The 27,422-nt window shown below is 63.8% G+C and overlaps 1 protein-coding gene across 15 annotated transcripts in view; it reads left to right on the forward strand.

Moving 5' to 3' along the window:
- Positions 1-26,044, forward strand: part of KCNT1 (potassium sodium-activated channel subfamily T member 1) — a 69,095-nt gene extending 43,051 nt beyond the window's left edge. For 5 of the 15 annotated variants that reach the window (XM_070455199.1, XM_070455222.1, XM_070455191.1 and 2 more), the window contains 28 exons: positions 68-124; positions 1,445-1,493; positions 1,593-1,652; positions 1,867-1,941; positions 2,009-2,092; positions 2,695-2,789; positions 3,783-3,963; positions 6,543-6,707; positions 7,046-7,182; positions 8,102-8,165; positions 8,274-8,382; positions 8,753-8,861; positions 9,632-9,781; positions 10,050-10,288; positions 10,532-10,766; positions 11,969-12,074; positions 13,794-13,966; positions 14,352-14,423; positions 14,532-14,666; positions 14,769-14,880; positions 18,282-18,383; positions 18,753-18,836; positions 19,084-19,209; positions 19,444-19,464; positions 20,160-20,475; positions 21,822-21,884; positions 24,876-24,960; positions 25,092-26,044. In XM_070455199.1, the coding sequence (XP_070311300.1) occupies positions 68-124; positions 1,445-1,493; positions 1,593-1,652; positions 1,867-1,941; positions 2,009-2,092; positions 2,695-2,789; positions 3,783-3,963; positions 6,543-6,707; positions 7,046-7,182; positions 8,102-8,165; positions 8,274-8,382; positions 8,753-8,861; positions 9,632-9,781; positions 10,050-10,288; positions 10,532-10,766; positions 11,969-12,074; positions 13,794-13,966; positions 14,352-14,423; positions 14,532-14,666; positions 14,769-14,880; positions 18,282-18,383; positions 18,753-18,836; positions 19,084-19,209; positions 19,444-19,464; positions 20,160-20,475; positions 21,822-21,884; positions 24,876-24,960; positions 25,092-25,212 (3,325 nt within the window). In that variant the 3' untranslated portion in view covers positions 25,213-26,044. The remainder of the gene's footprint in view (positions 1-67; positions 125-1,444; positions 1,494-1,592; positions 1,653-1,866; positions 1,942-2,008; positions 2,093-2,694; positions 2,790-3,782; positions 3,964-6,542; positions 6,708-7,045; positions 7,183-8,101; positions 8,166-8,273; positions 8,383-8,752; positions 8,862-9,631; positions 9,782-10,049; positions 10,289-10,531; positions 10,767-11,968; positions 12,075-13,793; positions 13,967-14,351; positions 14,424-14,531; positions 14,667-14,768; positions 14,881-18,281; positions 18,384-18,752; positions 18,837-19,083; positions 19,210-19,443; positions 19,465-20,159; positions 20,476-21,821; positions 21,885-24,875; positions 24,961-25,091) is intronic. The other 10 variants (XM_070455205.1, XM_070455192.1, XM_070455210.1 and 7 more) reach the window with 5 other exon arrangements.
- Positions 26,045-27,422: the final 1,378 nt, after the last annotated feature.

Consider the following 27,422-nt stretch of genomic DNA (forward strand, 5'->3'; position numbering starts at 1 on the left):
GAAGGGTCTGGTCCCTTTGGGGGCGGTGCCGGGAGGGGCTGCGGCGGCCAGCTCTGTCTCTCCACAGCTGGGGCTGCCCGAAGCAGAATTACACCTTCAATGAGTCGTCCTCCGAGATCAACTGGTGAGTGTGCCTCCCAGCTCCCGCTCAGAGGTCCGGGGCAGGGCAGGGTGGCCAGAGGGTGACGCTGCCCAGGCCCCCGGGACAGATGCCCAGTCACAGCCAGAGAGCCTCCTGGGATCCCCGGGACCTGGCCGAGCAGTAAGAACACTGGGGCGGCCCCGCGGGGTACAGCCCCTGAGCCCCTGGGAGCAACCTAAGGCTGACAGCAGGTGTCACCAGGAGCCGGCTTGGCCCAGCGCCCTTCTGTGATGCCCTCCAGCCCCAGGGGCCCTGGGTGAGAGGAGACAGACAGGCAGGACCTGCCAGAGGGTCGGCCGCGGCCTCTGCGATCCATGAGCCTTCGGCCAAAGAGAGCAGGTGCCACGGTCAGGCAGTGAGAGGTGCCCCCAGAGCGGCGGGGGCGCCTGGGCCGAAGGTTAGGACGAGCTCCAGGGCCTTGGCCACCTCCCTGATGGAGGCATCTCCCTTCCAGCCTCCCCACACCCACAGCCCCCTCTCGGCCTTACTCCCTCACCCACGCCCCTCCCCTGGCACCCCGGCCCAGCCTTGCGGGTCAGTCCTGGCGCTCCACAGCAGCAGGATGGATCTGCCAAGCCCCGGCCACTCTTCCCAGCCTGGTCACCTGTCCCTGGGAGGCAAGAGGATCAGGATCGCAGGGACACGTAGGGACACGCCAGTCCTCCCTTCACACCGGGCCCTGGAAGCCCTTCCTTTCTGGCCCAGTGGGGGCAGGGCAGCTTCTGAGCCCAGCCCGACTCCCGCCCAAAGGAAGGCCTGGGGCTTTCAGTCTGTCCTTTGGTGGAGAAAGTCACTGCAGCTGGGGCCCCCGAGGGTCAGGCCTTGGCCGTCTGTGCCTGGGGAGGGTGGGCAGGGTCAGCGCGTAGCTCGGCCATCTGGCCCCTCCTGCTGGTCTCACCCCAACCATTGTCCAGAGGCTGCGTCTGGGCAGGGACGCCCTCTCCCCCATGTCAGTCCCCTCAAGGGTGCCACGTGGGTTATAGTCAAGGAAGGACCTGAGGTCAGGAAACCCGAGAGCATGGACGACCAGCACAGCCCCCGTGCAGGGCACAGGAACCTGGATGAGAAACAGTGGCTGCCTGGGGCCGCCAGGCCTCTCCCCAGAGCAGCCTGCTCAGGCCCTGGTCTCACAGGCCCCTCCCCGAGGCCTCCTTTCTGGAGGAACCACCCTTCCCCTCCTGCTCTCAGCCCCTGGAGGGCAAGGCTGCCGCCCACTGTCCAGCTCAAGGAGCAGCCTGGGATAGGTGGAGGCCCGGACGGCTGGGGACTCCCAGCCTGGGGCTTACCTCCCTCTCTCCCCAGGGCCCCCATCCTGTGGGTGGAGAGGAAGGTGGCTCTGTGGGCCGTTCAGGTGAGTGGGGCACAGGGTGGGGGGGGCGGGGGCATGGCTCCGGGTGGGCCCTGCTGCCCCCTGGCCCTACTCAGAGGCTCCGTTCCCGCCCTACCCCAGGTCATCGTGGCCATCATCAGCTTCCTGGAAACCATGCTTCTCATTTACCTCAGCTACAAAGTGAGTGCCCCCAGGTCTGGCCCTACCCCGGAGCCCCCCTCCACTGACACCCTCCGCCGGCCCCCCCCCCCAGCCCCTTGCACCGTTTCCCCCAGCCCCCAGTCTCACCCCCCAGCCTCCTACTGGTTCAGTTTGTCTCTCTCCTCAGCCCCCGCCCCACCCCAGTGCCCCCTCCCTGCCATCCGCTCTGAAGCCCACCCCCTTGGCTCCCCAGGGCAACATCTGGGAGCAGATCTTCCGCGTGTCCTTCATCCTGGAGATGATCAACACGCTGCCCTTCATCATCACGGTGGGTGAGCCGCCGGCCGAGGCGGGGGCTGCCGAGACCCCCGCCCCCTGACCCGTCTCCTCCGCAGATATTCTGGCCGCCGCTGCGGAACCTGTTCATCCCCGTGTTTCTGAACTGCTGGCTGGCCAAGCACGCCCTGGAGAACATGATTGTAAGCCCCCACCCCCTGCACCCCGCCCCCACCACTGCCTCACCTCTGTGAGGTTCCCCAGGACCCCAGGGCACCACTTGCCATGCCCTGGTCCTGGGGGGAGCTGGCCTGCTCCCTTGGTGCCCAGGAGGCCGGGTGAGCAGCGGACACACGTGTCTGTCACCACGAGATGCCCTCACACCTGTTCCTGACTGGCCGGAGCCCCATCCCTGATGCCCCGGGGACAGTCACCCCGGCCTGTCCCTGACCCCGGAATCATGGCTGGGGAGGAAGAGGGTGAACATACACGTGAGATTGGGTGGGCCCTGAGACCCAGGGTCACGGGCAGCCCCTGTGCTGAGCAAGGACCATTTCCTCCCAGGGAGCCCCTCGCCACACACCTACCAGCCCAGGCCTTGTCTCACCACCCCCCCCAACCCAGCTGCAAAGGGCGGGGTCAGGGCTGAGGTCACGGCCTCTGGCCTATACATGGCGGGAGCAAGAGAGCTGAGGCCGGATGGAGCTCTTCCCCTTCTCTCTCACCTGTGTGTGTCCGGGACCTGCGGCGGGAAGGGCCCTGGGCTCCGTCCTGCCCAGGCTGAGCGCCGCGTCCCACCCCGCAGAACGACTTCCACCGCGCCATCCTGCGCTCGCAGTCGGCCATGTTCAACCAGGTCCTCATCCTCTTCTGCACCCTGCTGTGCCTGGTCTTCACGGGGTGAGTCCCTGCAGGCGGCCGCCCACCCGTCCCAGGCAGGGCCGGGCCCTCGCATCCAAGAGGCCGGGCGGGCCTCAGGGTGGCAGGAGGCAGCCCGACCGGGACGGAGGGCCAGGAGGCAGCTTGGACCCCACGTTCCAGACCAGAGCTGCCCAAGTCCAGCTCCTCCAGGGGACTCCTCCGGGGCCCAGGACGCGGCGTGGGGAGGGCACCGGCTCTCGGCCAGGTGGGGACCCTGGGCTCAAGGCCTAGCTGAGAATAAGGTCTGGGAGCCGCCAGAGTGAGAGGTGGGGGGCCTGGAGGGGAGACCCCGTCCCCCTGCATGCCTGCCCCAGGCCAGGACAGGGCAGGCCCCAAGGCCACGTGCCTCCTACCCTCCCTCCCCCCTGCCAAAAAAAACACACAGACCTGAGTGGAGCAGGCTGGGGTGTCTGCAGGGTGGGAAGCTCCAGGGTGATTCAGCCCACCCCCTCCCCTCAGCCAGCGTGTCCGCTGGGGAGGGTCCCTGCGTGCTGCCACGTGTGTGCACTGTGGGCCCCCAGGCCCTGCCAGCAGCGCCTCCCCACCTGGGGACAGAACATGGGGCCACGGGAGTGGCAAGGAGGCCGGTCCAGCTCTGTGCAGGGCAGGGGGCTGCATGTGCCCCATGTGTCTGACCCCTGGGTGAGGATGAGGCTCTGAGTGGGCTGCAGGTGGGGCTCACAGCCTGGGTGGCCACATCCGCCCCCTCAGACCTCAAGCTCACACTGAGCCCACGCAGGGCTGTGTCCACGCTCACGGCCAGTTTTCCAAGGGCCTCAAAGGAGCCTCGGGGCCAGAAAGGAAGGTCGGGTAGGAGGGACGTGCTGGGTGTGCCAGCTCTGTCGGCCGGCTGGACTCAGGCCCAGGCTGGGGTCTGTGTTGGTGACGACGGACAAGGAGCCACAGGCAGGGAGAGCCTCACTCTGGGAGCTGGGTGGCTGAAGCCCCACCGCCGCCCCTCCCCGGCTCTAGGACCTGCGGCATCCAGCATCTGGAGCGTGCGGGTGACAACCTGTCCCTCCTGACGTCCTTCTACTTCTGCATCGTCACCTTCTCCACCGTGGGCTACGGGGACGTGACGCCCAAGATCTGGCCGTCCCAGCTGCTGGTGGTCATCATGATCTGCGTGGCCCTGGTGGTGCTCCCGCTACAGGTAAGCTCCGCCCAGGAGCAGAGCCGACGGGGGTGGGGGATATGGTTTCCTGGGGGGGTTCTGTAATTAGGGAGGCTGCTGCATCAGGACAGGGCAGCGGGGGGGGGGGGAGTGGCACTCTTAGACGGCTCCCCAGGACCTTTGCCGAGTGTGGAGAAGGAGGGGTGCCAGGGTCTCCCGCAGGCTGGGAATCAGGAGTCCTCAGCCGGTGCAGCAGCAGCTGCGAGGACCACGTGGCACACAGCCGCTTCCTGTCTCCTGTCACCTGTCACCAAGGCCGATCTGCCAGCTGAGCATTGTGGGGGCAGTGCGGGACTCCAGCTGTGTTTAGATAAAAGGTAGAGGCCCAGAGTCGGGGCCAGGCAGCTGTAGGCACTGCCCCCTGCAGCCTTTAAGGGGGCAGGAAAAGGTCCAGGGAAGGATCAGGACAGACTGTGGGGTGCCAGACCTCATGGTGGACACTTGGGGGTTGGAGGGATGGGGGCAGGGAAGGCACCTAACTGTGGCTATAATGGGGCCCAGTCCACCCAGGGAGTCCTCTGCTGACCTTGAGCTCAACTCCTCACCCCCATTCCCACCCCCACTCTATAGGTCAGAACCCCAGCCCCAGCTGACACCCTCTGTTCCCCACTTCCCCCAATCCAGGGCACAGTATGCCGGCCAGGAAAGCCAGTGTCACCCTCTATCAGTGATGAAAAGGATGGTCCCAGCTACCATTCGGCATTCTTCTTTTTTTTCTTTTTTTACTATTTCTTTATTTGGAGGCACCGGGTCTTAGTTACAACACGTGGGTTCTTCAATCTTCACTGTGACATGCAGGATCTTTAGTTGTGGCATGCGCGATCTAATTCCCTGACCAGGGATCAAACCCAGGCCCCACTGCACTGGGAGCTTGGAGTCTTAGCCACTGGATTGCCAGGGAAGCCCCTGTCCTTCATTCTCCCTTAAACCACGTTCACCAGTTAGTGTCCTTAGAGATGATGACAGTGAAAACGGCCACCGGTAAATGTCCCTCCCAGAGTAACAGTGACAACAGCCGACAGCATCCTCCCCACTCGGGGCTGAGTTGTCGTGTGGCGCTTCCTGTGGCTGTTGGAGCGAGGCACCCCACACATGCAGGGCGGGGGCCTGAGCCAGAGGAATCTACTCTCTTACCGGCTTCTCCAGTGCCTCAGGGTCAAAACTCCCCCTGTAATGCAGGAGACCCCAGTTCAATTCCTGGGTTGGAAAGATCCTGGGTTGGGAGAAGGGAAAGGCTACCTGCTCCAGTATTCTGGCCTGGAGAATTCCATGGATTGTATAGTCAATGGGGTCGCAAAGAGTCAGACGTGACTGAGCAACTTTCACTTCGCTAATTCTGTTTGATCTCATCTTAATGCATTACATCTGCAAAGACCCTATTTCCACATAAGGTCACATTCGGAGGTTCTGGGTGGACAGGATTCCAGGGGTCATTGTTGGATCCTCTACAAATAGGCCTTTTGCCCCTCACTGCAGCCCTGAGAGGCAGGCACTGTCAGGCCATTTTGCAAATGAGCTGTGCACCTGTGACACGTGGGGCTGGAACCCAAGTGTCTGCCGTCGGAGCCCCAACTCTGCACAGGTCTCAGGGATCACCCTGGGGTATCTGGCCCCTCCCAGCAGGACCCAGTTCTGTGCTTCAAGGCCACAGGGTCTTGTTAGTAGAACCTAATAGGTACTCAATAAATTCAGTGAGATGATCTCAATCTAGATATAATACATCGACCAGAGCAGGTGAGCATGAGTGGGGATGGCTGCTGGCACTGATTTTAAATCATGTGGGAAAAATAAATGAGCTCAGTGCTTGGGATGAAAACAGTCAGAGACTTTCGTGGGACCTGGCTGTCACCTGCAGACATGTAATCAGACCGCAGAGGGAGGCCCTGGGTGGGTCAGCACCGCGGACAGTTCCACTGGGCCCTGGCATCTCCCTCACTCACCCTGCCCACTTTTATGTCTCTGTCATTGTACTGTTTTTAAATAGGGTTGCCAACACCCAAAGCTCATTGTCAGGAGGTTTGAGTCAGGGTAGATGCAGGCTGCTGCCTCGAATCACCCACGACCTTGACTTGGGCTTAGAACCACGGTACTCAAAGTGTTCCTTTCACATGGGGAGTCTGGGTCCCTAATTCTGTGGCTGAGAATTCCCTAAGACGCATCCAAATTTCTCCAAATGTGTCTCAGGTGTGGACAGAGACCCAAAGGTCAGGTCATGTAGTTACCTGGATGTCCAGAGTACATGCTTTAGCATCCACTAACGGTCAGTTGGCCATCTGAGGCCGGGAGCTGGACCTGCTGCAAATCTGCTACCCCATACACGAGCCAGACCGTCCACTGTACTCCTACCTGGCCCCTTGGGTTACTTGTGCCACAAACATCCAAGGCCTTCTGAGACATGGTCGGGACGGGGCTCCATCCTCACCCTGCCTCCTCTGGCCTGCTCTGGTCTCCACCCTTCGTGCCCAGCACGGGCTGGTTATCAGCCTTCTTGCCTTGCCCTGTGCTGTCGCAGTTCCTGGAGCCCCAGGTCACCTGGCGCTCACACAGTTTATCTGCAGTTTGAGGAACTCGTCTACCTGTGGATGGAGCGGCAGAAGTCGGGGGGCAACTACAGCCGCCACCGGGCCCAGACGGAGAAGCATGTGATCCTGTGCGTGAGCTCCCTCAAGATCGACCTGCTCATGGACTTTCTGAACGAGTTCTACGCGCATCCACGGTTGCAGGTGAGGCCCCGCCCATGGCCCACCGCGCTGCAGGCGAGGCCCCGCCCACGGTCCCACCCACGACTGCGCTGTGGCCCCGCCCATGGTCCCGCCCACAGCCCCATCCGGACCCAGAACCCCCTGAGCTCTCTGGGCCTCTGTTTTCCTGCCTATGGGGTGGAGTCTGGATGGTCTCCCACATTGTAGGGGGTGGGTCTGTGCTGTCCTGCGTTTCCTTCCTGCCGTCACAGAGAAGACTGGGGGTCCCGAGAGGCTATACGGAGGTGAAAACAGTAGGAAGGCAGGATGGGCAGGGCGCCGGCGAGCTTGCCAGGGGGCTAACGGTGCCCTACCTGCAGGACTATTACGTCGTCATCCTGTGCCCCACGGAGATGGACATCCAGGTTCGCAGGGTCCTGCAGATCCCCCTGTGGTCCCAGCGGGTCATCTACCTCCAGGGCTCCGCACTCAAGGATCAGGACCTCATGCGGGCCAAGTGAGAGCCCGGCTGCGGGGAGGGTGCGGTCCTGCGCCGGCCAGCCTAAGCGGCGGCCCTGAGCACTATGCCAGCCAGGAGGGGCCATCAGCCGGGCAGCAGCTCCAGCTTTGTGCCTGCTGCCCGCCCAGGCCAGCCGGGCCCCTCACTGACCCCCGCACAGCCTTCTGGGCAAGCCCACCGGCTCCTCTCCCACCTGCCTGGCTGTTTGTCTCGGGGCGAGGCGGGGGCTGCTACAGCTGTGCCTCGGGCGGGAAGCTGAGGCTGTGGGTGGATATTCTTCTCAAGATGAGGTGACAGGGTGACTTGAGGTAAGGAGACTGAGTTGTGAACAGAACTTTCCAGAATCTGCTGCAGCACATTCTGAGACACCCGGGAGGGGGCCCCCCCACTCCCGGAGGAGGCCCCCCCCCCCGCCATTCGTCACCATTTTATTATGGAGCCTGATGTAAGCTTCGTGGTGAAACGGTGAAATGTAGGTTGTATGGAGGCCAAGGCAGCAGGAGCCCGGGTAGCCAGGGCCCCCATCCACCCATCTCCTGAGCCCAGGAATCAAGGGCCCGACAGGGCAAGTAGGGGTGCAGGGTGATGGGGTGGGAGGCGCCAGGCCTCCCTGCCCTGGGGAAGGTGGACCATTTCTCAGGCGGCCTTTCTGCAGCCAGGGGTTGGGGGCGGGGCATGAGGGGAGCAGACCTGGCCATCCCCAGATCTCAGGCAGCCTGTCCCAGGAGGGGACAGGACAGCAGGCGGGGTCCAGCATCTCTGCCACCAAGTGCGCCCCCCTTCCACGCCCCAGCCCCACTCTGGGTGTGTGGGGGCCCATCCTCAGCCCATCCTGGGCTAGTCAGAGTGAGACGGGGTCCTGACAGCCCAGACAGGGACAGCCGGTCCTGCGCTGCTCAGACCTGGTGCTTTGCAGGATGGACAACGGGGAGGCCTGCTTTATTCTCAGCAGCCGGAACGAGGTGGACCGCACCGCGGCGGTGAGTGCTCCCCGGCCACCAGCCCCCCACCTGCCCACCAGCCAGAGGGCAGAGCCCCTACCCCAGCCTCTGGCTGCCCTCAGCAGTGACCGTGGCCTCCCTGCTCAGGACCACCAGACCATCCTGCGTGCCTGGGCCGTGAAGGACTTCGCCCCAAACTGCCCTCTCTATGTCCAGATCCTCAAACCTGAGAACAAGTTTCATGTCAAGTTTGCAGGTATGTTTGGTCAGGAGGGGGGCACCCATGTGCTCCAAGGGGAGCGTGCTGGGGCTGGGGGTGGGGTTGAGGCAGAGCCCATGCAGATGCTGCACCTGGGAGCCTGGGGGTCAGTGAGGGCAGGAGCCAAGGGCAGGGGAGGGTCAGGAACACCGTCTGATGAGCACCTCTAAGGTGAGCAGATCTATGCTGGACACCTGGGGGACAAAAGGTGTTGCCAGCTCCCTCCCCCAACCCCAGCCCTGGAGAAGAGCCAGGAGAGTTAGGCTCGGGAAGGTGGGGCTGGAGGGAGCCTTCTAGGGAGGCAAGGGGACGCCTACTGTGGGGGACAGTGAGAGCCACGCAGTGACCCTGACCCTCCTGCCCGCAGAGCATGTGGTATGCGAGGAGGAGTGCAAGTACGCCATGCTGGCCCTCAACTGCATCTGCCCGGCCACCTCCACCCTCATCACCCTGCTGGTGCACACGTCCCGCGGCCAGTGAGTTCTGCCCTGGGTCCACCACGTGGCATGCAGTGTGCTGCCCGGGAGAGGAGCAGACACTGGGGGCAAGGGACGTGTTGAGGAGCCTGTGATGGGAGGGGGTGAGAAGCCTGAGGTGGGAGCGGGTGGCGACCTGGGAGGACCCAGCTGGGAAGCAGTAGGTGCCTTGTCGCTCGAGGAGTGGGAGCTGGGGGTGGCCTTGGGGCTGCAGGGAATCACAGGCAGGGCCCTCCATGGAGCAGAGGGCCTAGTTGGGGGTGGGGCTCAGGAGAACCACCGGGTCTAGAAACAGCAATAGGGGTGGGGGTGGGGGGTGGTTGGGGGGACACGCTTGGCCTGTGGGAGAAGGCGAGTTGGTGTCCGGCACCTGAGCTGGGGTCCCAGGTAGAGCGGGAGGTGAGGGGCTGCCCTGGGACAGAGGTGGGGTGCCATCTTCTCTCTAGCAAGACACCCCAACAGGTGGCCTTGGCTCCTTGTGGGGTCTGGGTGGCCCTCGGGGAGGGACCAAGCAGATGTCGGAGGACCCACAGGCCACAGAGACGCGTCTTGACTCTGAAACCTTTTGACGCCCCCTAAAAGCCAGACCATTATGTTCACAGCTCTTTGAAACTGGCCGAGGCACCCATCAGGCCACACCCGGGTCTAGTCTCCCACAGTCGGGGAGGGGTGGGGTCAGGGGTCACGTCGGCTTCCACCCACCCTGGAAGCCTGGAAGCGACCAGGCCAGGCGGGGCAACGGTGGGGGTGACGTCCTGACCACACCCCAGGGAAGGCCAGGACTCTCCAGAGCAGTGGCAGCGCATGTACGGACGCTGCTCGGGCAACGAGGTCTACCACGTGCGCATGGGCGACAGCAAGTTCTTCCGCGAGTACGAGGGCAAGAGCTTCACCTACGCCGCCTTCCACGCCCACAAGAAGTACGGCCCCTTGCACCCTGTCCGAGCCCGGGAGGGAGGGGCGCTGGGCGGGGCTCGAGGCGGAAGTGGGCGGGGGCTCGCCCGGCGTCTGTGGGTGGGCGGGGCCTCGGGCCGGATGCCGCGCCCACTCAGCGTGAGACGCGCCCAGCACCTCTCTCTGAGGCGACCCTCGGTGGGTCTTCGGGTCGAGCGGGAAGAGGTCCCGACCCCCACGAGGAGCCCGAGAGGGGCAGCTCCGGCCTCCACCCCCGTCCGTCCGTCCACCCAGGTACGGCGTGTGCCTCATGGGCTTGAAACGCGAGGACAACAAGAGCATCCTGCTGAACCCGGGTCCGCGGCACATCCTGGCGGCCTCCGACACCTGCTTCTACATCAACATCACCAAGGAGGAGAACTCGGCCTTCATCTTCAAGCAGGAGGAAAGGCAGAAGAGGAAGGGCTTCGCGGGGCAGGCGCTGCTCGGGGGCTCGTCCCGCCTGCCCGTGCACAGCATCATCGCCTCCATGGGTGAGGCCGGGCGCCTGCTCCCGGCTGGGCAGGCGGGCAGGGGCCCCACCCGGAGACCCCGGTCCTCAGGCCTGCACTAACCCTGGGCAAGCCCCCTCTCTCTGGGCCTCAGTCTGCACATCGGTCGGGCAGGCCCATCCCTGCCTTCCTGTGAGGACATCACTGTCAGCACTGGGAGGGAACCCCCACCCCCAGGACAGTCCCGGGAGGGGCTGCCAGCCAAGTCCAGCCGCTCTGTTCCAGGGACAGTGGCCATGGACCTCCAGAACACGGAATGCCGGCCTGCACAGAGCAGCGGGGGCGGTGGGGGCAGCAAGCTGGCGCTCCCCACGGAGAACGGCTCGGGCAGCCGGAGGCCCAGCATTGCGCCCGTGCTGGAGGTGGCTGACAGCTCGACCCTGCTGCCTTGCGACCTGCTGAGCGACCAGTCAGAGGATGAGATGACGCCGTCGGATGAAGAGGGGCTGTCCGTGGTGGAGTGAGTGTCTCGGGGTGGGGGGAGGACAGACGCTTTCCACGGGAGAGGGGCAGACACAGCATGTGAGCGCCTGGTACCCAGGAAGAAGTGGCCAGCCAGCACTGGTCCTGGATCCACGCTCTGAACCAGGCTTCCAAACAGCTTCCGCAGAGACCTTGCTTGGCAAGTGGAATCTGGGGACCCAGCTCCTGGGCAGGAAGGCTGTGCTGTATGGCCCTCACCCCTCATCCTCCTCAACCTCGCACTCTGGGCGGGCAGCCAGGCCTTAGTACCACGGCCTACTTGACTGAGGTGGCTGCATCTGAGCACGGTCTGCGGAGCCCTGGGTGAGGTGCCGTGCAGGCCTGGAGACTGCTGGCCCATGCTCAACTGTCACGCTGCCCTGGGTTTGAGTCCAGATCTTCCTCTAAGCTTATGAGATGGAGAAGACCCCAGTGCGTCCTGGAGTCTCAGTCTCTTGGCCTCATCCCAAACAGATAGGCAACACCTGACCCCAGGGCCAAGGCCAGTCACAGGCCTGCACGGCCCGTCCCTCCCAGCTGGCTGTCAGCGTGCTGTGGCCACTCTCTGCTCCTGCCTCTGACCCTGGGGTGGAGTCAACACACTTTAAAGACAGGCTTCTGGGGACTGGCTCCAAGATGAAGGGGGCTCTGCAGGGCTCTTGCACAATTGGAGCAGGCGGCAGACTGGCCTCTGACGCTGCCTCCCTTAAGCCAACTGGGGGCCAAGCAGAAGGCCAGCCCCCCTCCAGGTAGCCTGGCTGCCTACCACCCCACATGTCCGCACTGGGCACTGAGGGGACAGCCAGAAGGTGGGGGGTAGCCTGTGGGGCAACCTGCCCAGCCTGGCCGCCAGTAGAACAGGGACCGAGGGCCAGCATCTGCCCCGGCGTCGGGGTACTTGGAACACCAGGGTAGGAGCACCCCTTAAGGCTCTTCTGTGGCTCCCAGGCCTGTGTGAGCTCATGTGTGTGTGTGCATTGCATGGAATCTCCTCCAATCTCCAGGGAACAGACATGGGTCCCGATCACAGCCCTCCTTGCCTAGGGGTTGAATATAGGGGTCCTGGGCTTCCTGGGCGGGAGGAGCGGTGGGGAGGTGCTGAGTGCCCCAGCCCAGTCTGGTCTGCAATGCCTGGCGCCCCCGTGTGGCCACCCAGGGTGCTGGGCACGTGTCTGAGGCTTCTGCCTCCCACCCCTCCAGGTATGTGAAGGGCTACCCCCCCAACTCACCCTACATCGGCAGCTCCCCCACTCTGTGCCACCTCCTGCCCGTGAAAGCCCCCTTCTGCTGCCTGCGGCTGGACAAGGTAGGTCACAGCAAAGATGGGGAGGCAGCAGGGACCCTGAGGACATCCTGACTCAAGTCGCACTCCCCCATGTCCATTTCTGTTGGAGGGGGCGCGTTCCCTCCCTCCTGCATCCGCATGCATGTCTGAGGCGAGGGTGTGCCTCTCCTGACCACAGTCCACTTACCAGGACCAGGATGTGTGTGTCAGACCCTCAGCCCCCAGTCCAGCTGCCCTTCTGGCCGGAGGCAGTCCTGACCCACCTCTGCGTGCCCGTCATGCCTGCCTCCCTCCATCTCAAGGCTCCTTGCCCCTGGGACTTCCCATGGGTCTCTCCCGTATTTGGGGAGCGCAGTCATCGATCTGGTGGAGCGTCCCTGAAGGGGGGCAACTCAGCCTTTGCACGGGGCGGGGGCTGGTCCCCCCAGAGGTGCCACATCATCTGGGAGGCCTCGCTGCAATGCTGCCTTAGAGCACGTGGCTCGGGACCACACCTGGTCTCCCTGGAGGAAATACAGCTTCACCTTTGCAGTCAGGACATCACTGTGGGGAGACATGTGGGGACCGGGTACATAAGCTGCTCGTCACCGACCCCCTGATGTGTTTCCTCTGCAGTTGATGGATCGCAGGTTCTAGTTCCTTCCATGTTTTTGTGCACTTTTCCCCGTGAGGAGGTTCTTCCTCCTTCTTAGCCATTGTGTACATCAGTGTGGACTCACTGTTTCACTCAGAGAGTAAACCCGCTGTGCATTACTGCAACGCCGGCTTTCTGTGCAGATCCTGCTGGTTTTGACACTCAGATATTCCTGGTTTTGCTGATGAGGCCTCCAGGTCTTTCCGACACGTCTCCTGGTCTCTGAAGATGTCTGCTTCCGAACTAATGGTGCTCCCCATTCTTCTTCCTATTCCAGTCCTGGAACTGGCTCCTGCTCCAAGAAACCTGATTCCTGCTAGTGGAGACCACATTTAGAAACAAGATGGGGATTTGGGGTGCTCACTGCTGTCCTGCATCTGGGCCTCTCCGCAGAGAGCTAGAAAGTGGGCACACACATGACAGAATGTGTACACACATGACAAAATGCGTGCACACACATAAAATGTGTATACACCACTCAACAATGTATACACATATGACAAAACGTGCACACACAAAACATGTACACATGCACACAACAGAATGCACACACATGACAAACCATGTACACATGCACACACTACAGAACATTTATACACATGGCAGAACATGTACACACAAAATGTGTATGCACATGCACACACTATGGAATGTGTATACACATGACAAAATGTATATATATACACATGTATACACACGCACACACTACAAAATGTACACACGTGACAAAACATGCACACACAAAATGTGTATACACACACATGAGAGAATGTGTATACATACAAGATGTGTGTACACACGAGAGAATGTTATATGCATAAGAAATGTGCACACACACGCACACACTACAGAATGTGTACACACAAGACAAAATGTGCACAAACACAAATGTGTCCACCCAGACACATCTGTGTCTGCTTCTGCTAAGGCCACAAGTTCACACAGACACCTCCCTTCCACACCCGCAGGGCCCCAGCTCACGCCCTGCAGGGTATGGTGGGTGGCTGGCCTGTAGCCCCAGTGATACCAGGTACCATTTGGCCTCAGGCTTCCTTAGAACACCCTCCCTCCCCTCCACGGTTGATTCCAGCGTTCTCCCCATCCAGGGCTGCAAGCACAACAGCTACGAAGACGCCAAGGCCTACGGCTTCAAGAACAAGCTGATCATCGTCTCGGCGGAGACGGCGGGCAACGGGCTGTACAACTTCATCGTGCCGCTGCGCGCCTACTACCGGCCCCGCCGGGAGCTCAACCCCATCGTGCTGCTGCTGGACAACAAGTGAGGGGCAGAGGGCAGGGCACGGGTGCCCCCACCTTCGGCGGGTGGGGGGAGCGGCCCCGCCCCGCCCGCCCCTTCCCACACTCTGGTGCCGCTCCCTCGTCCTCCCCAAGACCATGAACCTCCCCCAGGGCGCACCCCGAGCACCTCTACCCGCAGAGGCCTGCCAGACCCAGACCACAGGGTCTGGTCTCAGCTGTCCTGCCTCCTGGGGACTTGGCTTCCCCTCGGGGACAATAAAGAGCAGCCCTGATGGCCTCTAAAGGCCCCCCGGTCCAAGCCATCGTGGTCCTGGGGCCCCTGCTCTGCCCAGGTCAGAGCCGGTGTGGGGATGGGGCTGGGGGCGGAGCCTGGTGGACGCCTGCAGGACCTGCTGTGCCCACAGGCCCGACCACCACTTCCTGGAGGCCATCTGCTGCTTTCCCATGGTCTACTACATGGAGGGCTCCGTGGACAAGTAAGGCGCCTCTTGGCAGGAGGACCTCCGCTGCCCACTCCCCACCTCCCTGGGCGGGTACCCAGGGCCGAGCAGGGGGCGGCCGCACCCAAGGGCGTCTCCCCACAGCCTGGACAGCCTGCTGCAGTGCGGCATCATCTACGCGGACAACCTGGTGGTGGTGGACAAGGAGAGCACCATGAGCGCCGAGGAGGACTACATGGCCGACGCCAAGACCATCGTCAATGTGCAGACCATGTTCCGGTGAGACTCGGGGGCCGCCCTGAGCTCCCCCCACGCCGGTGTCCAGGGGCCCCGCCCCGAGCCCCCTCCCCACGTCCATGACCAGGCCCACCCCCCCCCCAGGCTCTTCCCCAGTCTCAGCATTACCACCGAGCTCACCCACCCGTCCAACATGCGCTTCATGCAGTTTCGCGCCAAGGACAGCTACTCTCTAGCTCTCTCCAAACTGGAGAAGGTGAGTGGCCCCTCGTGAACCACCCCTTCCCCACCTGCCCCTCTGTGAACTGCCCCTTCTGACTCTGTCCAGCTGAGGGCCTGCACCAGGCCTGGAGGGCGTGGGTGCCTGCCCTCCTCCAGCGGGGTGCTAGCCCCATCGTGAGGCTCTCGAGCGTGCAGCCCAGAGACTTTAGGGTCCTCGGCCGAAAGGGGAGATCGTCCTCCTAAGGCAAGGTCCAGTCCGGCCTTGTGCGTGGCCAAGGCTGCTTGTTATACCAGAAATTACTCACCCGGGTGACACCAGCCCTGACAGCACACCCACATCTGAGCCGTGTCCGTTCTATCAACCACAGGCAGGGATGTGTTCATCCCGGTACAGATGAGGGCGTGAGATCAGAGAGGGGAGCCTTTGCCTCAGGTCACACAGAGGCTCAGAGGAAGAGCTGGAACCAGCTTTCTGCTCGGCTCCATGAAGGGGATCAGCAGGGTCAGGTGTGGGCCCGGGGGGCATGGGGACCCGCCATGGTCTGGTGGTGCCACCCTGGCATGTTGTGGACCCCAGGCCCTCCCCAGCCCCCTGTCTGGGTCAGTGTAACACTGCCCTCCACTGAGAGGCAAGGCTGCACTCAGGTGGACCCGTGTGAGACCAGGAAGCAGGTGGACCACTACCGAGGAGATCCAGCCAATGAAGTCGGGGGCAGTGACCATTCCCTGCGAGCCTGGACTGAGGTCCTTGTTGGGGGGCAGCTTGCATCTGCGTGGCTGACCCCACACCAGGCCTGGCCCCAAAAGCAGAGAGGGGCAGTGCGGGAGCTCCACCTGCCCAGAACCCAGGTGGACAATGGAAGTGCACTTTGCCAGGAGGCCCATGGTGGCCCCAGAGCCCCTTGGTCGGTAGCCAGAAGCCTCAGTCAACAGCCAGGGAACTCTGGCCATCCTGCCCCTGGAGGAGGCTTGGCCTGCACCCCACATGACAGCCCATTGGAGCCCACTCAGAACCACTTCCTAGCAGCCCGTGAGTTGATCCTCCGTCTGCTCAAAGCTGGGACTGTGGGTGTCGGAAGCGGCCCCGGCTGGGACTGTGTCCAGGTCCTGGGCCAGTCTGACCCAGTTCAGGCAGGATGACCAGCACAGAACTGGGGTCAAGGCTGACATCCTGGTGCTGGTCCTCACTTGCCACCAGTTCCCCACAGGCCTTGCACTCCCACCTGTTCAGCAAGTGGTCCTGAAGTAGGTCCATCAGCAGACACTGCCCTTCCACGGCGGACACCACAAATCCACCCCCTACTCCCGCCTTCTGTGGCAGGCATCACCAGTCGACCACACCTTCCACCTTCCCCTGCAGCATCACCTCCAGGGGGAGGGGCAGGGGCGGCCCACTCCCCACCTCGTCCTGTGGTTTCGTGACGGGGAGAGAAGTCAGCAAGTGAGCACGTGTGGCCTCGGGAGGCTGCAGCCCAGGGTTGAAGGCCGTGCTGATGGATACGCTGGGCAGGGCCAGGCGTGCGCAGTGCCTGGGGGCTGAGGACAGAGGGGCACAGGGCCACGCGATCCCCCCCCTCTGGAGAGATGATCGGAGCCAGTGCCCCCCCTCACCTATGCACACAGCAGATTCCACAGAGGACGGGGTGGGAATGTGGCATCACGCTGTACGCACAACCCGGATGAGGCAAGTCCTGTTTCGTGAGCGGAAGCTGCAGGAACATCAGAAACACTTCTGGCATTCAGATAAACATGCTTCCCCAAGATTGAAGTGGCGCTAGGGCGGGGGGGATTCAGGAAGGCGTGGAGGGCAGCGGTTGCATCTCCCTGGTGTCTCTCAGGAAGGTCTCCTAGAGGCTGGGTCACTGCCCACCCCACTCCCCACCCCGTCCCCAGACTCAGGTTCCTGGTGGCATCATCGTTTCAATAGCCTCAGCACCTGTGACAGTGACATCAGCCAGGGCCCAGCCTGCCCGTTCAGTCCTGCCCCTGCTCCCTGCAGCCACGTGGTTTTCAGAAGGGCTCATCCATGTGTGTTCCCATGTCTCGGTGTGGCCTGTGACCTCAGAGCTTGGGCTACAGCCTTCGGTCCCTCCGTGGCCACCACAGAACAGGAAACCACTGAAACATCAAGCCTTCTTTTGTCCACGGTCTCCCTGGACCCCCTCTCGGTCTTTTCTTCTCAAACCATTCACTGTTCTGGGTGAAGGGAAACCGACCGCTTTAACGATCTTGGGAATCTCCCCGTTTGTCCTCATAGCGTGCAGCAGGAGCGTGCAGCCTGGAGTCAGCAGGCCACGCGGGTCAGATTCCAGGGCTTGTCCAGGATTCATTCTTTCCAGGAAAGCAAAATGCTGCTCAGAACTGACAGACTGTTTCCCTCTTGGACACTCACGTGCCAGCGCTCCCTCAGGCTCCCTGCTGGTGGGGAGGGACAGAGGTGAGGCCTGCTGCCCCAGTGTTTGTCTGCCCCGCCGGCCGCCAGACGAGTTTGCATGAGGAAGCTGCCACAGCAGGAAGCAGCCCCAGGAGAAGGCCCCGGGAGGGCTCCTGCATTCCACCTTCTGTCTGTGTGGAGCGTGTTCTGGTCCAGAGGGAAAGACGACTTCCTGGGCTCAGAGCCATCCCTCAGCTGTAGGCCGGCCTCATGCAGTGGAGACACGTGCCCAAAAAGTCCGCGTCCCAGAACCAGCACGGAGTGGGGAACACGAATTCTGTGAAGGATGCTGAGAGGGAGGAGGCCCTGGTTCGCCCTGGGGCCCCATGCCATCACCAGGGTCCTTGCAAGAGGGAGGCCAGAGGTCAGCCTGCTAGCCCTGGAGGTGAAGGAAGGGACCAGGGCCGTGGGTGGGTTCTAGAAAATGGGAAAGGCACAGGAAAGGAGTCTCCTGGGGGGCAGGGGGTGGTCACTGGCGGGAGCCCTGCGACACCTGACTCTAGCCCCATATATCCGATTGGACTTGTGAAGTCTGATACCATGAGAGAGGAATCGTGTGGTTCTGAGCTGCAGGTCTAAGGAATCCACGTGGGGCCTCGCGACGCCGTGCTCACAGGGGAGGCAGGAGCTGTGATACACACGTTGCTGCTCACACGCACGCCTTGCTGTCCTCGCCATCTCACAGCACACAAGCTCCAGGACAAGTTGCTACGAGTGTCAAGGGCCCAGGGTGGCAGTGGCCAGGCATTAACCCCAGCACGGGCCCCTGGCTCTCACCAGGAGAGCCCTGAGTCCTTACTCCTGGCTCTGGCCCCCTGTGTCTGGGGGACATGTAGCTGGGTGCTTGGCCTCTGTGTGGGGGCATCTGCTGGCCTGTGTTCATACACTCACCCCACATGTGTGCACACGCACACACACCCTGTTCACACATGCCCTGGGCTGCCTGCCCCATGCGGCTGTGGCCACAGGCACCAGCCTGTCTGAGCTCCCCTGTCTTGCAGAGGGAGCGTGAGAATGGCTCCAACCTGGCCTTCATGTTCCGCCTGCCCTTCGCCGCCGGCCGCGTCTTCAGCATCAGCATGCTGGACACACTGCTGTATCAGGTCAGCCTGGGGCCTGGCCGACGTCCGGTCCTGAGCAACGTCCACCCTGGGTCCCCAGGAGACCAGTGGAACTGAGTGGCTCTGGGTCCCGTCCCTGCCTGGGAGCCACAGGGGTTCACCCATGAGTGTCACCATCCTTTACTCCCAGGAGGGTGCTGGCCTAGGGTCACTCCTGGCAGCCTTTGGGTTTCTGATCCCTTCTGACCTAAGGTGCGTGAACAGACGAGCTACCACGGCCAGGAAAGGCCACGCGGCTCTGTCTGCTGGCACGCTGCGCAGGGGACACTGTGGGTGCCCAACGGGCATGTCCCGCCACGGGGGTGTGGAACTGCCTACAACGCCGGCCTTACTGCGGCCCCTCTCCTCCAGTCCTTCGTGAAGGACTACATGATCCCCATCACCAGGCTGCTGCTGGGCTTGGACACCACGCCGGGCTCCGGCTACCTCTGTGCGGTAAGTGCCTGGGCCGGCGGGGCTTAGGGAGCGGGAGCGGGCGGACCGGAGGGGCGGGGTTGGTGGGCGGGGTCTCGTCTGGGGGCGGGGCTTGTGGCCGGGCCGGAGAGGACTGGGTCGGGGGCGGGGCCGGGACAGAGGGGCGGGGCCTGCGGCGGAGGGCGGGGCCGGGCCGGCGAGCCCTGCAGGGGAGTCGAGCGCTGGCTCTGCGGCCCGAGGCCGGCCCAGCCCAGGCTCTGCGTTGCAGATGAAGATCTCGGAGGACGACCTGTGGATCCGCACCTACGGCCGCCTCTTCCAGAAGCTGTGCTCCTCCAGCGCCGAGATCCCCATCGGCATCTACAGGACCCAGTGCCACGTCTTCTCCACCGAGGTGCGGGGCGGGGCACCTGGGGATCCGGGCCCTTTTGGGGTCAGGTTCACAGGCGCCCATGTGGTTCCTTGGGGGGCTTTGGGGGAGGGGAGAGCACCGAGGGGCCCCCGTGCCGCCGCCGGGACCGCGGACAGCGGCCTGCCCACGAGTTGTGAGCCCATGGGGGCTCAGGCAGCCTCCCAGGTCAGGGCAGGAGCCCCACAGGTACCCAGGCGGCTCTGGTTTCCTTTGCAGCCCCCCGACCTCAGGGCCCAGGTGAGTGGTCCCTTCAAGCCCATGGGAGTGCCCGAGCCCAGCCTGGGGCTGGGTTGGGGGTGGTGTGGTCAGGAAGCAAGTCCCCAGGTGGAGCTGGCCAAGGTGCAGGTCAGAGAGGACTCAGCATCACCCTCCTCTCCCGTGCAGATGGGGAAACTGAGGCTGGGGTGGGAAGCCCGGGCTCCCCCTGCCCCCAGGCCGTCTGCCCCTCAGGGCGGGGCCCCCATCCTGGCAGATACTCCTTCCTCTCCCCGTCCGTCCCCACTTCCACCCCACCCAGGCCCTCATGTCACCCACCAAGCTTTGCAAGGCCCTGCGCGTCACAGCCCACCATCGGGCTGCCCCTGCTCTCTCCTGCCCCCGAGGTGAGGAAACTGAGTCTCCTAGAAGGGGTGATCCCCCCCGCCACCCCACCGTGGCAAAGTCAGAGCACGCAGCCCCAGAGAAGTGGAGGGAGGCCCACCTCTCACCAGCAAGTCAGGGACGGGCCTGAGCCAGGCTTTGGGGAATGGAAGGGATTTCCACCTGAGAGAGGAAGGGCCTGGGGTCCCCCCGGAACTGTGACTGTCCTCTCCATCGCCCCAGCTGCTCCGTGGGTCCCCCCAGTCCTCTGCCCAGCGCCCCTCCTCCTTCCCTAGCCCCCCCAGTCCCCGGACCCCCTTCCCCTCCCAGGCCTCACTCCCCCTCCCTGCCAGTCCCAGGTCTCGGTGAGCGTGGAGGACTGTGAGGACACTCGGGAGCCCTGGGGTGCGCGGGCGGGCACGGGCGGCGGCAGCACCCACGGCCGGCACACGGCGGGCGGCGACCCAGCCGAGCACCCGCTCCTGCGGCGCAAGAGCCTCCCGTGGGCGCGGAGGCTGAGCCGCAAGGGCTCCCGGCGTGCGGGGAAGGCGGCAGCGGAGTGGATCAGTCAACAGCGGCTCAGCCTGTACCGGCGCTCGGAGCGGCAGGAGCTGTCAGAGCTGGTCAAGAACCGCATGAAGCACCTGGGGCTGCCCACCAGCGGCTACGGTAAGGGGCAGGGTGTCTGTCTTCTCTCCTGGCCCGTGTCGGGGGGGCTCCCCTAGATCCAGCGCCAAGCCCTGTAAGGAAGGGCTCATTCATCCCCTGCTCTGGGGCCTCAGTTTCCACATCTGTAGAAAAAAGATGCCTACTGCCTGAGCCAGGAGGCAGCCGTCCTGAAGGAGGTGGCTGTGGGTGGGGACAGCCTGGCCAGGCTCCCTGAAAGCCAAAGGCACCGGCCTCAGCCGCGGAGCGGATTGGCCACGTCCAGCCAGTGGCCAGGATCAGGAATGCAGGACCCCGTCACGTTCCCCTGAGGATAGGAACAAAGGTGTGGCGGGGACACCCCAGAGCCCTGGCCACCCCTCCCCAGACCCTCCCCGCAGCTGGAGCTCGCGCCAGGCAGGAGCGGGTCAGGTCAGGGAGCCCAGCACCAGGACACTCCACCACTGCTCCTGGGGCAAGGCCACCCCATTCCCGCGACTTCAGGGTGACACTGCCAGGGCGTTTGTCGTCGTCGGCAGATTTTCTCCGTAGCTTGATTCGGGGAAAAGTTTGTGACCCTGACCGTGAACAGGGCTGGGGTCCCCGGCTGGGCCAGAGGAGACTAGCCTGCCTGTCCCTCGCTCCAGAGGTGCTGCCTCTGTTGATGGGGCTGAAAGGGGCCCAAGCCCCCCGCCCCTCCCACTGTAGCCTGGCCTCAACCCGGGATGGGTGGAGGCTCGACCTCTGCTAGGCTCCATCTCTGGGGGACTCTGCCCCCAAACCCACCCCAGGCCTGGCTATAGTTTCCTGGGCACCCACTCCCCCCACCCCGCCACCTGCTGCTCGCCTCCTGGGTCAGGGGCCCTCAAGCCCCTCAAAGTGGGACCAAGTGGCTTTGGGCTTCACCCAGAGCTGCCCAAGGGTCTCTTGGGTCTGGCTGTACGCTGGGCCCAAGGAGATCGCCACCCGGGAGAGGCGCCCAGCCCCTCCCGGCCACACCGCTGCCACACGGTGCATCTCCACTCTGCCCTCTCCCCGGGCAGGTGCTGTCACCCCCGTCCCGGGTGTGTGCTGGTTGCTCAGGCTCCCAGTGGGGGTCCTGTTTCATGGCCCCATGTCACACCCTGGCAGACGGACACTCCAGCCTGGCTGAGCCCCAGAGCAGGGGGCTCCCCTGGGCCTCCCCGCCCCGCCCGCCCCCACCAGAGCTTGGCAGCCAAAGAGCCGACTTCTCTTCTGGGACAGACGGGCTGCCTGCAGCCTGCGTGCACCTCCCGCCCCCCGCTATGCTGGCCGCCTCCTCCACGCTGCTTGCTGACCTCAATCTCTCTCTCTGTTTCTGTCTGTCCCTCTCCCTGTGTGTTCCATAGAGGATGTAGCAAATTTAACAGCCAGTGATGTCATGAATCGGGTAAACCTGGGATATTTGCAAGGTAATTCTGCTCCGGCGGCCGGAGTCTGGCATAGGGGGCGTGCCAACCCTTCCCGACGGTCCACCCGGTGGCCGCCCGCCCCAGCCAGGCAGGCAGACAGGGCAAGACACAAGAGAGGGTCCCTGCAGGCAGGGCCCCACGAGCTCCCAGGCTGCCCCACTGCAGGGACCCTAACTTTCTCCCCACCGACTGCTGACTTCAGGATGGCGCCCTGCACCCCAGCCCTTCTGCCCATTTTGTTGTCTGAGATAAGCCCTGCCCTGGACATGCAGGCAGCCATCGGCCGGCCCCTGGGAGCCCACCCAGCTCTCGAGAAACACTGGGATGGAGGGTACCCAGGCCAGGGTACCCACGCCCCCGGCGTGGTGGAGCACAGTGAGACCTGAGCTGGTGCCTGGGGCCTTGGGGTCTGCCACACCCTGAGCCTTCAAGGGCCACCCAAGTCAGGTGGACGGTTGACCTCCACTCCCCAGCTGGGGCTTCACGAGGGGGGCCTCTTCAGTTGAGACAAAGTCTGACTATACCACGTTCTCATCCAGGCACTCAGGTGCTGCTTGAGCCCCTGTATCTTCCAAGAAGACACCCCGCAGGCCCCAGACCCTCCCCAAGACCCCAGCAGAGGTCAGAGCAGAGTCCAGCCCCCTGACCTCACTGCTGGGACCCCTTTACCTGGGGGCTCCCCAGGCTCAGAGCTGTGCAGGCCTCCTGAGCCCAGGTGGGTGTTAGCTCAGGTGGGCTGGTTTCTGAGGACGGCCGGTGCAGACAAGACTCAGGATTGAGAAGCTCTGGGGTGCACCGCGGAGGAGCTGCAGGGCTGCCCAGGAGGCAGAGCCCTGACCACACCCCACCCCCCGCCCCGGGTCCCTGCGTTTTTCCTCACTTGCACCCACGACTGCGTTCACAGCAGCGCCCCCACTAGGCCAGCGCGAGTCTGAGCCTGGGGCTGCCACGAGCAGGAGGGCTGCGTCATCACCTCCCTGTGACCGGCTGCACCCCACTTCTCACCAAGGCTCACGGGCAGGGTGGCCGCACCCACAGGGTCACTGGGTGGTGTTTACTGAGCCCCTCCCCCTGGTGTGTGGACGTCGACAGGTGCCTGGGCCAGGACCTAAAACCAGAGGAGAGGTTGGTCCCAGGGGGCTGCAGGGCGGTCCTCAGGGGGACACCCCCACAAGGCGCCCCCCCAGGTGCGGGCAGATGAGGAGGAGACGCCCCCAGCCGTGACATGTAGACATAGCCCCTTCCGCACGGTCACCCCTGGGGGGACGGGTCCAGCTGCCCCCAGTTCACAGTTCTCGGGCAGGGGCTCCAGAGGAGCGGTGTGGACCCCCAGGGGCTGGCGAGAGTCCGGTCTGCGGGTCCAGGGAGGAGCCCCTACGGAGGCTGAATGCCAGGTGCGGAGGCCGGGGGGCTCTGCCCTTGGTCATGGGCCAGGCCCTCCCCAGAGCACAGCAGGCGCGGAGAGGCCGCCACGTCTGGGAAGTCGGGGTCAGGGCCTCGTGGGTCACCCAGTCCCCGGGCGCTACAGCCGGACCCCATGTGCCTCCCCCAGCCACCCCTCAGCCCAGCACCCCCAGAAGCACAAAGCTGGGCCCGGCTTGGGCTGGTAACGCCCGTAGCCTACCTGCCCCAGGCAGAGGCAGGGCCCAGGCTGGGTGGGGAGGGTCCAGTGAGGCAGGGGCCATGCCCACCCTCTGCGGCCCCGCCCCTGGGTGAGATGGACGGGTGGCCCCATCCCATGCCAGCCTCTCTGTTTTCCTTGTTCTTGATGGCTGTGCTCAGGGGTGCAGGGTCCCCCAAAGCCTCCCGCTCCCGCCCGCACCTCCGCTGCCCCAGCTCCGCTCTTTGCTGCCCTCCCTGGACATGCGCCGCCTCCGTGAGCCAAGCCGTGACCCTGCGCGGTGGGAGGGGCGGGGGTCAGGCCGTCCCCTTCCGTGCAGGTACACCAGCCTGGGCCAGGTGATGTCTGTAGGCCCCGCCCCCTGTTCGGCCTGCACCCACCCCCACCCGCAGCTGTCCCCTGAAGCATGCCATGGGGATCGCGAATCCAGAGTCAGATTCGGCCCTGAACTTGCCAGTTCAGAGAAGTGAACTGCTGCCCCACCTTCCCTGAGTACCTGACCCCATGGCCAGGGAGCCCTCCCCGGATGGGAGCGGCCAGTGCAGAGAGAAGGAGGTGGGAGGAGCCGGGACAGAGGTCGCCCAGGGCCCTACCCACCCCCTCACAGGGCGGTCCCCTGCAGTGTCCAGTCCTCCTGGCTCAGGAGGTGCCTTTGGGCATCCCCAGATGTGTAAACCGAGGCCACCAGCTGCCCACCTCCTGCCACTCACTGAACACGGGGCCACTGCCGAACAGCGGCCAGCCCGACCCCACAGTTGGCCAGAGAGACATCTGTGCGGTGACCGGGGTTTCTCTAGAACCGGTTCACACCCCTGCGGGTCACATCCCGGGGCCGCCCCCAGTCCGGACACGGGGCTGGCTGTACCCGTGGCCGGACCCTGTGTGTGCCTGAGGGGACCTCCGGCAAGGTGAGCCGGTTGGACTCTGGGCTGATGCTGCGGGACAGGTTTTGGGAAACGGAGGGCAAGTCCAGGGTTGACAGTTGAGGAGGGGATTGGGTGTGGCCCGTATGGGGCAGGGGTGCTGGGGGGAGGGGAGAATGAGCCTGGGCTGGGTGTGTGTGCTGGGTGTGCACACGGGGAGATGGGGAGATGTGCACAGGTGTGCTCCAGTCAGGGTCACTGCCTCCTAAGATGCTGGTGACTCAGCTGAACAAGCTACAGGGACGGGCAGGAGTGGTGGCCGCCCCCTGCCGTGCCGAGCTGGGCTGAGGTCCACGTGGGTCAGGGAGGACCGGCCAGGCTGGGTTCCCCAGGACGGGGCTCGGGCGGGACGGCCGGGAGGATTCTGCAGCTAACTGGAGCTGCCAGCTCCTCGGGGTGGGCAGGGGCTGAGGGGTGACCGCCCGCCGGGCCCTGTCTCCTCCGCAGACGAGATGAATGACCACCAGAACACGCTCTCCTACGTGCTCATCAACCCCCCGCCCGACACGCGGCTGGAGCCCAACGACATCGTGTAAGTGCCGCGTCCCCAGGCAAGCGCAGACACCTGCCCTTCGCCACGCGCACGGGCACCGCACACCCGCGCGGGTGTGCAGCCTGGCCTCCGGGCAGAGCGCGATCCCAGGGCCCTCCTTCCCCCCGCAGATATCTCATCCGCTCGGACCCCCTGGCCCACGTGGCCAGCAGCTCCCAGAGCCGGAAGAGCAGCTGCAGCAACAAGCTGGCCTCCTGCAACCCTGAGACGCGGGACGAGACGCAGCTCTGACCGCCTTGCGGAGTCCGCAAGCCCGTGATGCATGAGTGCAGGGCCCTGCCCGGCGCCCGACCCCAAGAAGCTCCCAGGACTGGGCCAGAGGGAGCGGACCTTAGCCGGGTGAGGGCTGGGGCTGCCCTGGGCACTGCTGGACGCCGGCAGGAAGCCTTTTTAACCTGTTTTTAGGAATCTATACAACCCTGATCCTTCGCACAAACGCACCGCAACTCGTGACCGGATCTGGCCACGGCGGAGGGACAGGAGCCGGGCTAGACCGCAGGGTGAGGCTGGGGTGCATTGGGCAGGGGCCAGGGCCGGGGCTTGCACCACGACAGGAGAGGGATGCTGCAGCCCGAACTTGCCATGTTTCCACAGCCGTGGACCAGTCTTGCCCGTGGCTCTCAGCCAAGCCATGGGGTGGAGGGCCGCCCTTCTCGCCCAGCTCCCCTGTGTGCTTATTTGAGAAGGAAATGGAAAACAAGAGGGTCTTCAGCTTAGCCAAGCCCCTGGCTGCAGCAGGGCGGGCTCTGAAGAAGCATCAGGGCGGGGCCCTGCCACACACTGGGGATCCCGTGGCCCGTGTCTTTGTGGAACAGACTCGGACGACTGCCTTTTCCTCAATTTTATGCTGAACTTTTGCAGCCGCACCATCTGACGCCCTTTAAAATGAGAAATCTGAAGCACAATGCAGCCGCTGGGCTGCTGGCCCACGTCTCCAGGACGGAGACTTCTCCTTATCAAGGGAGGGACTCTGGGCATCACCTCGGTTCCTTTGTGACTGTTGCTGACAGGTTTGCACGCTCAGTGCTGGAAACTTCCATTAAATGGATGCATTCTGCAGACAGGAGGTCCCCTCATGAGGCATTCTCTCCGTGGTTGCATGCTCTGGGCTTGGGTCTGCCCCAGCTGCCCAAGGGTTAGGAACAACCCCAGGGACCCCACAGGAAAGCCCCAGCCCAAGGAAATGCAGCTGGCCCCGGTCCTCCCCAAAAGCAGGAAGCAAGTCAGCTGGGGGCAGGGGTTCCAGGAGGGCTCCCTGGAGCCCGGCCGAGCCCGGGACAGGTCTGTGCGCCTCCCCAGCACAAAGACACCCCTGTTGGTTCTCAGCTGGGGGCCCTTGCTCCTACAGAGTACCCCCAAGTCTGGCAGGGGAAGGACCAACCCAGCCCCCAGGGTGGGTGTGGCTCCAGGCCACTCAGCGGCTGGAGAGGCCTGCCCCCTGGGAAGGACATGACTCAGGGCGGCCTCCCCTTCCCAGGTCAAGGCTGCACGTCCAGCTCACCCCCCACTGGCTGCCCGGGACCCTCCCACCCAGAGAGGGTCTCCATGCCCAGGGTTGGGGGAGCTGCTGGGACAGTGTGGGCTGTGGGGGGTCAGGAAGGGTGTCTGATCAAGGTGGGGAAACTCGAGGGGCCCTCAATGGGGTGACAGGCCATTGACGTGGGCTTGGGTGCCCTTTGGGCCACAGGGCCCGTCCCAGCAGGGTGTCAGTAGCTCCCAGGGTCCTGCCAGTGACGTCCCCTTCTGCAAACTGCCACTTCTCCTGGCACCCACATGCCAGCTCCCCAAGGGGAGGAGGCCCCTGCAGGAGTGGAGACCGAGGGGCCCTTCTTGGCCGCTAGAGCGGGGTCTCCATCCAGGTGGGGTTGCAGCCCCTCGAACCCCCCACTGGGAAGACAACATCCAACTGGGATCCTTGGAGGTGCCTGCTGGAGTGTGGCTGCACAGGACAGGCGGTGAGGAATGGGGTCTCCTCTGGGCCAGATGCACTCACACCCAGACGCTGTCACACCCAGACACACTCACACTCAGATACACTCACACCCACTCACACTCACCCAGATGCACTCACACCCAGACACTGTCACACCCAGACACACTCTCACACCCGGACACACTCACACTCAGACACACTCACACCCAGACACTCACACTCACCCAGATGCACTCACACCCAGACACTGTCACACCCAGACACACTCTCACACCCGGACACACTCACACTCAGACACACACCCAGACACTCACACTCACCCAGATGCACTCACACCCAGACACTGTCACACCCAGACACTCTCTCACACCCGGACACACTCACACTCAGACACACTCACACCCAGACACTCACACTCACCCAGATGCACTCACACTCACCCAGATGCACTCACACTCACACCCAGAAACACACTCACACCCAGACTCACTGACACCCAGACGCTGTC

This window comes from Odocoileus virginianus, chromosome 2 (genome assembly GCF_023699985.2).
Source record: "Odocoileus virginianus isolate 20LAN1187 ecotype Illinois chromosome 2, Ovbor_1.2, whole genome shotgun sequence".
NCBI classification, from domain to species: domain Eukaryota; kingdom Metazoa; phylum Chordata; class Mammalia; order Artiodactyla; family Cervidae; genus Odocoileus; species Odocoileus virginianus.